Raw genomic sequence first — 10940 nt, 5'->3', positions numbered from 1 at the left:
ATAATAATAATAATAATAATGATGATGATGATAATAATTAATAATCATAATAAAAAATACTTTTTGTATGAAATGTGTTATATACATTTGTTTTTGTATCCTCTTGAACACAAGTGCTGCATCTTAGAAATACATGATATCTAAGACGCATTGTAAGCAAAGTGTGATTTTTATTTTGACCCTGTTAAAAGGTCTCTGGTTGCTCTGTGAGCCTAATCATCTTTTTGAGAGGATTTTCAGCCTCTGTCATCAGGAAATGATTAAACTGACAAGCACACTCAAATCACATTTGACCTTTGGAACTTCAGCATGGAGAGCACTCGGACCTGATCAGCAGGAAGAAATAAAGGTTTGGCTCACAGGAATGAATTGACTTGTAGTTTCTGATCAGGTTCTTAGGTTGAAGTAGCATGAGTGAGAGATCATAGCACTTTTTTGTGTGTGTCCTTGTTGAGATATTACAAGGAAAACATAAAAATGTTTCTTCCCTTCTCCTGGATACTGAGAACTTCTGAATGGACGCCTTTTGATTCAAACCCTATAGAAAGTTTTTTTCAAGGTGAGCTAACGTTATGTTTTTCTTCCTCATGGCAATAAAAAGCTAAATTCTCAGTACTTCTGTGTGAAGTAGTTTCTTTACATACTTATTTTTTGATTGTGATGTTTTAAAGGTTTTGTGGGTGCATGTGGAATATCGGTGCTGTGCAATTTGATGAGAGTTTACTACTTCATTCAAACATGCAGGTGAGTTTATTCTGTAAAAAAAGGAGAGAAAATGTTTAGATTTTTTTATGTATAGAATATTGTCTAATTTTTTTAATTCACACAGTGATTATGAATCTGAAACTGAAGGCAAACAGAGGTCATCCTCACTTGGCAATCCTCTGAGAGGGAGCTGGAAAACAGCTCTCCAATTCTGGTCCCTGACAGTCCTCCTGTCTCTGGTGGGCTCGAGGGTTTCCTCTCTGATAGTGCTGGAGTTTTCTCTCAGAGCTGTTTCTGCCTGGGCATCAGCAGGACTGGTGAGTTCCTCAAACACAAGAACAGAGCAGCTGATAACACATTGATTTAGGCTTGTTTTACATCTATATGCACTTTCAGTGTTTGTTCTTGTGTCCACCGTATAAATCTTTCTAATACTGATCTGTCTGACCTATTTTCATCCACATTCCTGTATCTATCTGAACTCAGGATGCCAATGGCAGAGGCCTAGACCTGCTCCCGATCCAGTGCCAGTTCTCCCTGGGTTGCGGCCTCACCTGTACTCTGGTCTTCCTCCATCAGGGGGCTCCACACAGCTCCCTCAGCTCGTTTCTGACAGCTGCTCTCAGCTGGGCACTGGCAAGCTTCAGCCACAGTCTGTGGAGCCATGTGGCCAGACTCTTCCCACTACATAGCACAGAGCATAACTGTGGGAAGTGTATCACCCTTCTGACCTCTGGACACACCATACTTGCTTCACTGCAAAGAGTGGTTGTCTTGGCCTTTGCTCTAGCAACCGTGGCTTCCACCACCATGGTTTATGACCACTTCCTGTCCCAGAAGGATGCTCTAAAGTTTTGGACTCCATTGACACTCTGCTACACTATGTTGGTGGTCTATATTCAAGGTGAGTGTCAGGCAATGAAAATGGACGTTTAGGAAGACTTATGGCGAATGTAAAACTTATAGATTAGATTAGATAACTAGTTTGGTCACCCATGCACAGTAACAAATAACAAAAAGACACTAGTCAGTCAAGTCATACTCACAACAGTGGTGACATAAACACACAAACACATATTCCAAGAGAACATTAGTGTAGCTCAGGAGTCCACCTAGCTAGTAAATTAAAAAACTATGTTAATAAATAAAAGGCAGGCCGTAAGTGACACACCTGAAAAATGGGACCAATAAAAATAACAATTTGAAAAACAATACGTATGAAACAAAACCATACAAATTAAATCAAAAACATCAGAAAACAAGCAGGTTTTGCATCATTCAAAAGTTACACTGCTGTGGGCACAAAAGACCTTTCATCACTATTGTGTAACTTTTTAAGTTTCATTTTGCACAGAGGATCAGAATCAGCACACTTGTACAGAGGCTCTGTTGCACAGTGTAGTGCTGCGACTGGGAGCCTTATTGGTGCTCATGCTGACCGTGGGTGACTGGTCTGATGTCGTCCACGTCCTCATCGCTTTCCTGGGCGAAGCAGTCTGCCTGCTGCCCTCTCGGGACCTGCTGCAAGCTGTGATAAAGGTCTTTGTGAATCATCTCTTCTACTTCCACAGTTATTTTACCAATATATTTTACGGTTTCCTTTTTTTACGTTTAAGCTGTCACTTATATGGCATTTAATTGTCATGCTTAATTTTTAGGAAGAAGAAGACACAAGCTTGAGCAAATATGAACAGAGCTCCAGTCACAAAACAAGGGAACGCACAAGGAAAACATCATCCGATGACAGTTGATGGTGTACCTGAAATCTACCTCAAATACCAGTTACTACCTCGAATGTCAAGATGTGCTAATACTCGATGTTAATAATAAAAGGATTATTGTGTACTTAGTGTTATTGAATCTTGTTTTAAACAGAAGGAAAGACTGAGGAGTTTGTACTTTTGCACCATATAGCAGCTGCTGTTTTCTTTACAGTATTAACTGAAAAATTAGGAGTTTCAGCAAATGTGAGTTTGCGGGCAATTACCTTGCTATAATGCTGCACTGTTTTGATGCTTTGTGCAATGGAAGACAAATACATGAAAAGGGATTGTTGAGCTGCACAATAAATATTCTGTATTCCAGATGATGTTTTTCTGTAGTAACACAAATTATACCAAGCCCAAGTAATTTAATGAAGTCATAGAGTGAAATAGAGATGAGCAGAAAGCTGATGAAAGGTACACCGTGTAAGATTAGCCTCATTTTTGGAGCTTGACCCTTACTAGGGACTAAAAGTCAGGATATCTCAACCTCTGTTGCTTCAATTTTCACCATTTTCTTTTTAATCTGTAGATCACAATTCCCCCAACTTTATTGCTGAGTAACCGTTACTCAAAGCAGTCAAGTCATATTACTCCCACTTGAGGAATATCCCTGAGAAGTAGTTTTTCCAACCCTGCGGATGTTTACAGTTAGAAAATCAACATCAACTGTATTTGTGAACATGCAATGTCATTGTTTTTCCTGTCTACTGTGTTTCTTCCTGTTTCTCTCCCTTCATTTCCCTTCATTATCTTTCCGTTGTTGCCCTGCTCACCCAAATAGCTAAAACCTGAGGATGGAAGTGAAAAGTAATACTGTGGCGTTGGTGAATAAATTGAAAAGTCATGCTGCAGAAGCAGTGAAGAGGTTCAGAGGGTTTAATGAGGATTTTGGCTGTTGTGGGGGCGGAGCGTGGAGGTCTGGGGATTGTGTCATCAGTAGGCATGCTCCCTCCTGCAACCGTGACATCACAGCAGCATTCCTTTCCACAGAGCTGGAACAACAGAGACCCCCATCACTCTCCTCATCTCCGTCTCCTGTTCACCCTCTCTCACACTTTCCTGCCTCGCTCTTCTTCTTTCACAATGACCCACATCGATCAGGAAAGTTTTATTCAACATTTAGTTTCTCGCCCCATCCTCCTTTTTAGCTCTTGGAAGGGGAGTAGACCTCACAAGGTTTGGCTCCGGAAACTAACCACAATATTTGCAGATCAGCAGACCTGATATTGCTTAAACTCACTCTGGTGGGGAGCAGCAAACACAACAAAGCAGCTTTTTCATAGCTCTCACAGACATCACTCACTGTCCCCCCCCCCCATGCACCAATATCTCCTCTTGCACAAAGCCCTGATTCATTGCTCCGTAATACTGCTTTCAACACAAAAGCTCCATCAGGAGAGTCTGATGAAGTCCACTGCATATTATCAGACGTCAGTGAGGCACAAATGGAAGCATTGCCGTGTGACACTGATAGTGAGTCAAGGCTAAAGTGATATAATGTTGTGGGGGAAGGGAAGACGGAAAGAGGGAGAAGAAAAAAGGAGGCAGACTCAATGAGGGAGGTAGGGAAAATAAAGCTGACAGAACAATAAGGCAGAGCTGTACAGGAGAGAGAAAGAGGACAGCTTAAGATAGTTTGCTGGAAAAGGCAGGTACAGTCACATCCTGCTGGCATGCAAAAAGATAAAGAAGTGGGAGGTGGCAGTGTATCTCTGCTTGTCTATTTAAGGGTGAAACCCTTATGAAATACTTTATGATACTGTATATTGCATTTGTAAAAAGTCTGACTGTGTGTTTTTGGTTAGATTGCCCAACTGTTGCATGACTTTCTTTGTGTCTCTGTGTGAGTCTACGTGCATGCATGCCAGTGCATGTGTGTGTGTGTGTGTGTGTGTCTGCCAAGTTTGGATGAATGTGTCATGTTTTTTACTGCACTTTGCCCGAGATTAACTGTTCACCTTTTACGGCTGGGAGGGAGGTGGTATTGTCATTCAGCCAGAGAAGGAGGAGGGGTCGACGGACGAGAGAGTAGGGGAGGGAGGTACAGAAGGAAAAGGAGTGGCCTTCTGCTGATAGTCGCCCTCTCTACCGGAGTAAAGTCTTCTCTCAGTGGCAGCTTATAGGAGGGAAAACAAACCAGAAAGTTTTGAGATACAGAACAGGGAAGGAGAAAGAAGAAAAGACAGCGCTTGTCTTCAAACCACATTTTCTCCCAGGTATGTAATGGCAGCTCACAGCCAGAGTGAGTGGGTTTAAAGGAAACAGATGATTTAGATTTGTGCTTTCTGCCTCTAAAACCATTCATTATGGGTAGTGAGAGCTGTGAGTGTGTGAATTTACCTCTCTAAAGTGAGAGTGAGCACTCCCATAAAGTTGACAGAGAGGGCGTATACACTTAGATTAAATATTATTGAGATAAAATGTCATGTTCACTATTAGAAAGTTTCATTCTTATATTCCAGGACTTTTTAAAAGATCGAGTAAGGAGTTTAGTCTATGATGTGTTGATGTATCTTTTCTGTTCTATGATTGTGCTTTTGAACAGGACTATAAAACATTAAATGTTGCGAGCAGTCTTGAGTCTACATTACAATTGTTCTGTCCTCTTGTTAGGCTGTATGTGGGTTTTATAGTCATGGCATCAGCAGCTCCACCAAAAAGGATGGTGTCTTCTTTCTTCATCACTCTGGCGTCTCCTCACCGAGCCACTGTGACACAGCAGCAGCAAGCCCTCCAAGCTCACAGTGCCCCGGCTAGAGACAAGCAGCCCACTGCTGTACGAGTCAGCCCAAGTGACACCATCCCCGCCCTCAGATGTAAGAAAGAGGACCAATTACAGTTTGAGTCTCATGGCAGTGCAGACAGCAAAGGCCGGAGTCATGAAGGAGCCTCAGCCCAAGCATCAGACCATCAAAGCCCAAAACCTGCCCAACCCGGACCCATCAGAGGAAAGCTGCAAGAAGACGACAGAAGTGCTGCAGGTATTCATGACAAAATCTATTTTTCAGCTTGGATTCAATACAGAATAGTGCACTGAAGCAAAACTTGGATTACCTGAATTATATTCAGAGATTGACCCTACATGTAACTGGCTGACCTTTATCATATTTTTGGACCTTTGTTTTAGAAATCTGTTTTTGAATCACTTGTTGAGATGGTGAGATACCCAAATCATTTATCATAAATTACTGCTCTTTTTGGGGTCCTCCCCAGATACAAATGAGTTTTTAATGCTTTCCTGACCTTTATTGCAACACGTCACATTAGCATAACACACCCGAAACTCTGGCCGAACTGTCAGTGGTCGAATTGCATTGTGGGTCATGTAGGTGCCAGGTTTTGTCAAAGAAGAAGAATGTGTGGAATAAAAAAGACGATATATCTGGTTCTGCTGCATTGATTTTGATATATTTTTAAACTGTCCATTATGAGTCCGACACTGTTACAAGAGCGTAATGCTAAATCGTTGGAGTACTCTTTTAATTGGAAAACATTCTTAACCCTCCTCTCACACTCGCTGGATTCAGGATGTATTGTGTGCTAATCAGGCTGGAAACAATAAAGTATTATCAGCGAGGAACAGTTGCTACATTTGATCACATTTGGCTTCCTTATTTAGGAACATGCTAAAAAGTTGTCACTTTGGTTTGACTATAGATGAGGAGCAAAACACATGCTTAGAAGAAATAACCCAATAAACCTATTTTATTTTATTTTTCATTATCATTATTATTTTCATCTTATTTTTTCTCTTTTATATTTGTATTTCTAATTTACTAATTTTAATTTTTCAGAGTGACGGTATCTGTATCTGTGTATGTTTGCACGTGTATGCATATGTATGAATGTGTATATATATTTGTATATATATTGTTGGCTTTCATATTAATTTTATCCTGAATTTCAGGAAATATCAGTGCTTACTGGAAATTTAAATAAAAAGCATGGGGCAAAAAAGTTTTTCTGTGTAAGTTACTACAAGGTGACTCAAAATAAGTCTTTTTCTTGCCAAACAGAGCTCTTCCCTCCTCCTCCTCCTCCTCCTCCTCCTGCTGCTGCACTGCCTTCATCTCTGGGAACATCGTTCTCTGAAGAATCAGCACTTCCACCACCTCCGCCTGCCCAGACGCTTCTCTCCCAGCCTCTGACCCCAGGCCAGCAGCCTGTTTACAACAGAGAGGTATGCAGACTTCTCTCACAATGTCGCTAAAAATCTGTCACATGTGCAACACCCACGTCTTCATGTTTACCACTGTTTTAAACTCTTGATCCCAATTTTCCAATAAATTTCGCTTGAAGCAGACAAGTCATTTTTTCCCACAGTGAAGGATTACAACTTTCCACAACTTTTACAGATACTGTATTATGTTGTGTGGTGGTTGTAAAGAATCATCTGCAAAACACATTATGGAGGGAAAAAAACAGCTGTATTTTAGATATGGCTAAATAATCAAGAACACTTTATGAACTGTACACATTTTCCTTCACAAACAGAGCACTTTCCAAACTGTTGATATCTTTGAAAGAAATGTTTAGTTCCCATCATTAAAGCCCCGTCTCTGTGCAGAAACAGTGAAAGCGCAGATCAGGTAAGTGGGCTGAATTACAGCAGGAGGTCTGATAATACGCAGACTTTCACATTCTTGACTATGTACCTATCTTTTCCTACAATGTATACCTATACAACGTATCCAATGTTTTATATATTCATTCTTTGTGTTTCCATTATGTTGGATAAGGGGTTTAATGAAAATGACTTGTATACCCCAAATCTTTTAGTTATGTAATTCCTTAAGAGGCACTTCATATTTTTATTTCTGCAAAGTTTATTTTAGGCTTAAAATAGTTTCCCACCTCCTTATCCAGTTTAGGAAAATGTTACATGTTTAGGGCTTAAAGGGGTTAAGTACTCCTATATTTTTAATTGTAATACAGAGAATGTAAAGATTGACATGACACTGCTTCAGTCTTGGAAATGTCTTATGAGTTAGAAGAGCTCTTATGATGAGCTCTTATGATTCTGACATGACTTTAGCAACAAAAAAAAGGTGATTCCATTCAAAGATAATCAGAATCTGTATCTGTATTAAGTTTCTTTTCATTAAAAGCAATAGGATGTTGGTATGTATAGTTGTTTAAAAAACCGAATTGTCATTTAGCAACATTTTAAAGCAAAACTTAAATGCCCTGAAAAGCCGGCGTGGTGTGAAATTGATATATTTGTGTACCCCAGTCCTGATTTTGTTGGATGACTCTTATGTTTCAGCCTGTAACTTTACAGCCACTCTTCTCCCTTTCTCCTTTTAGCAGCAAACATGTCAGTTTAAAGTTTAGTTTTACATTAACAATGTGCTTTACATTTAAGGTGGAAACAAGCACACCATCTAGTGGGTTGAAACAAGATGAACAATCCCATGGGATCCATAAAAATGGCCAAGACACGAGCTATGAGAGCAATGGTAACATGATCTCTATTTACACATTTACCACTCAGGCTTTAAACAGTTCCACTTTGTCAATACACGTATTATTATAACCTGCTTTGACATTTGATGCTTGTGTACAATGCAGAGGTGTGTGGCTTCTGTCGGAAACCCGTGGCCCTTTCTGAACCTGCAATAGAGGCCTTAAACAGGACGTACCATGACGGCTGCTTCCAGTGTAGATCTTGTCACATTCCCCTGGCTGGTAAACACTATTACAACAAGGCAGGAATCCCACTCTGTGAAGAATGCTACCAGGTAAAGTCAATACAGCCTCCACTACAGGATGTTATCATAAAGCTGCAAATACAAATGCAAATCTTTGTAAAGGACCATACCAATGTTTCTGCATGCTCATTTACTTCAAATCATGTATACTTTACATTAATGCTGTAATGTTTCACATTTTTTAATTGTGGTTTTCCTATACCTTCCAGGTAGACACTAGTTTCCCTTACTTTTACTGCAGCATGAAAATCAACTTGCACAGACTTGAAAGCCCCCCATCACAGTTAACATTGTGTCACCTGTTTCTAGTGTCAGTGTTATCGTTGCACGGTGTAGTTGCAGTGGGAGATGGGAAGGTTTACATTGTTGAAGGTGGGAAAAACACCATTCAACAATGTAAACACTATGCTATGTTTTGGAAAATGGCCAGCAGTCATGCATATGAGGTATAAGTGGTTTGTAGGAAATGGGTTAAAACAGTGGAAAATGTTGGTATCATCTTTTAATCCAGAAATGTATTACCATTAACCACGTATTTCTGTTTCTTAGGCCAGTCTGGAACTTTGCTGGGCGTGTGGGGAGGTTATCACAGATCATGTGATCCGTGCACTGGAGCGAGCATACCATCTTTCATGTTTCACCTGTGCAACATGTAAACAGCAAATTGGAGAGCAAGCTTTTGCTCAGGGAGAAGTTGGAGAAGTGTATTGCCTCCAGGACTATTACAGGTATGAGAGTTCAAAATGATGGCAAGCTTTGCAAGAAAGACTTCCTTCACACAACCCACCAAAGAGGATTTGTGTAAAAGGCTTGAGATAGAACACTGATTTTAGTTTCCTTTTTATAATACTTTTAAATGTCATTGTAATGTATGTCCTCACCTTGTGTACAGTACTTTGACTTGCTTCTATACAAATAAAGTTGCCTTGTCCAATTTTCTATCCTCTAAAATGTTGTCTTTAAAGGAAGTATGCTCCAAAGTGTAGCGCCTGCAAGCAGCTAATCATTCCAAAAGAAGATGGTACTGACAGCTATAATGTTGAATGCCTTGGACACTCCTACCATGAGAACTGCTACAGATGTGAGGTAGGCGTTCTCTGCTAGCACACAGTGACAAAGTGTGCAAACACACAGACACACATTAATCCCCACCGGTCAATAAGTCTTTCATATCGTCTGCAGGTCTGCGTCATCCAGCTCTCTCCTGAACCAAACGAGCACGGCTGCTATCCTCTGGATGGGAAGATGCTTTGCAAATCTTGCCATCTGAACCTGGTTTCAGGCCAGCACTAGCACTGGCCTTCTAGACCGGGATAAACTGCAACTGATGAAAAAGTGCCACGAGTCCAGGTGTTAAAGAGATGGGAGACTTTGCATGTGCATTTAAGACTCTGGAATACAAATGTCACGCATCTTTTTTTCCAACTGAACGATAATGAAATATGGCTATTTTTTACAATACATCATTCTTTCTGAAGATCCTCCTATTCTTCTTTTATACTTGATAATTTTGCACTCAATAAACTCTACAAAATGCACCAAATATATTTATGCAACAGACTTTGAAAAAACGTTCGGCGAGCATTATTCGAATTTTTGTAAATCTCAATCAGTATATTGTTTCTCAGTCATCAATAAAAAAAAAAAACCTTATATAAAAAAACGTCTATATAAAAGTAAACTAATATATTTTATCTCAAGGCAGGCTCCAACATACATAACATTTGTTAAATTACACATACATTGTCAATAAGTATTAAGATGTGAAAAAAACCGATTACAATTTAATTCATAATTGTGTAACTGGTAAAACCAAATCAATTAAATCATTCTTTAGTAAAATGCAAACCAGTTCTCCTGAATGTAATTTTAAGTACATTCACGTAGGTCCCGGGACAGTTTTTGATCATACTGGCAGGCCGAAGACCTCTGGGCTTGACGCTGCAGAGACTTAAAATGATAAATAAAATGATGGCCTGAATATGATCTATCTTCAAACAGGATCGTTTTACTCACCTGCTCAGGTAAAGCAGGGAAAGGAAATAACCTTCAAGCAACCGATTCAACTCAGCAACTAAATTGCAAAGACAAATTTGCTCTTTCGCTAAGCCCCCACAGCTAGTGTAATACGGCATTTGTGGTGGAAATATGTAAGCACCAATATTGAATACAGACATTAGAGCTTTTATATAATAATGTGTAACAGAGCACAATAACACATACTATAAAACACTCATTATATTGTGGACCAAAACTTGAAGGTGCTTTTGATGTGAATGTGATTACATCCACATTTTTATCACAAAGATCTTCACTGGACCACTGGGCCTATATTGTCTTTCACCTCAACAATAGAACTGTTCACATTGATTTGACATTACAATATCAAAGTCTCATTCAGATCCCAGCTGAATCATTTTGTTATTTATGTCCTGTATCTCAAAAGTACATGTTTGTAGAATTATATTTCTGTGTATCAAAAACATTTATTAAAACATTTTCTGGAAAAAGTTATTTTGTCATTTACGTTTTTATTCACCACACTAGGCTTTTCTGTCTGGTCTATAAAGTGAGACTATTTACTTTTGAAAGAAATGAAAAGTTTATTATATATATATATTGCTGTATATCTGATATTACTGAGTCAGTCTGCTGACTTTATGAGTCTTCTCTACTTGTGTTTCACTATGTTTTAGTATCTACGGTTTTCCCACACTTGTCACTTGTGGCCACAGTGGCCATTTTCAGCAAAACTTAG

The 10940-nt window shown here is 39.5% G+C and overlaps 2 protein-coding genes across 3 annotated transcripts; both read left to right on the top strand.

The window, feature by feature from the left end:
• Nucleotides 1-70: 70 nt before the first annotated feature.
• On the top strand, nt 71-2550 carry LOC122884380 (transmembrane protein 82-like). 2 transcript variants are annotated; one of them, XM_044214227.1, is made up of 6 exons: nt 71-559; nt 672-744; nt 830-1022; nt 1192-1609; nt 2060-2244; nt 2364-2550. In XM_044214227.1, the coding sequence occupies exons 1-6, from the start codon at nt 478-480 to the stop codon at nt 2454-2456; spliced, it is 1044 nt and encodes a 347-aa protein (XP_044070162.1). In that variant the 5' UTR covers nt 71-477; the 3' UTR covers nt 2457-2550. The 2 variants fall into 2 exon arrangements, with proteins under 2 accessions (XP_044070162.1, XP_044070153.1); XM_044214218.1 differs by having other exon boundaries at nt 2045-2244.
• A 1914-nt stretch (nt 2551-4464) lies between these two features.
• On the top strand, nt 4465-10696 carry fblim1 (filamin binding LIM protein 1). Its single transcript, XM_044214133.1, has 8 exons — nt 4465-4687; nt 5085-5452; nt 6488-6651; nt 7837-7930; nt 8043-8212; nt 8732-8910; nt 9148-9268; nt 9365-10696. Exons 2-8 carry the CDS (start codon nt 5107-5109, stop codon nt 9473-9475), a joined length of 1185 nt encoding a protein of 394 aa, XP_044070068.1. The 5' UTR covers nt 4465-4687; nt 5085-5106; the 3' UTR covers nt 9476-10696.
• Nucleotides 10697-10940: the final 244 nt, after the last annotated feature.

This window comes from Siniperca chuatsi, linkage group LG2 (assembly GCF_020085105.1).
Source record: "Siniperca chuatsi isolate FFG_IHB_CAS linkage group LG2, ASM2008510v1, whole genome shotgun sequence".
Classification (NCBI taxonomy): domain Eukaryota; kingdom Metazoa; phylum Chordata; class Actinopteri; order Centrarchiformes; family Sinipercidae; genus Siniperca; species Siniperca chuatsi.
Note: the sequence above shows the minus strand (reverse complement) of the source record. Positions and strands in the feature narration are given on the sequence as shown.

Bases quoted from the DNA above. Each gene is read 5' to 3' on its own strand.
- LOC122884380 (XM_044214218.1), top strand. From the start codon at position 478: ATGTTTCTTCCCTTCTCCTGGATACTGAGAACTTCTGAATGGACGCCT. The intron at 560-671 runs GTGAGCTAACGT...GATGTTTTAAAG, and splicing joins TATAGAAAGTTTTTTTCAAG to GTTTTGTGGGTGCATGTGGA. The intron at 1,023-1,191 runs GTGAGTTCCTCA...ATCTGAACTCAG, and splicing joins CCTGGGCATCAGCAGGACTG to GATGCCAATGGCAGAGGCCT.
- fblim1 (XM_044214133.1), top strand. From the start codon at position 5,107: ATGGCATCAGCAGCTCCACCAAAAAGGATGGTGTCTTCTTTCTTCATC. The intron at 7,931-8,042 runs GTAACATGATCT...TGTACAATGCAG, and splicing joins CACGAGCTATGAGAGCAATG to AGGTGTGTGGCTTCTGTCGG. The intron at 8,213-8,731 runs GTAAAGTCAATA...TCTGTTTCTTAG, and splicing joins TCTGTGAAGAATGCTACCAG to GCCAGTCTGGAACTTTGCTG.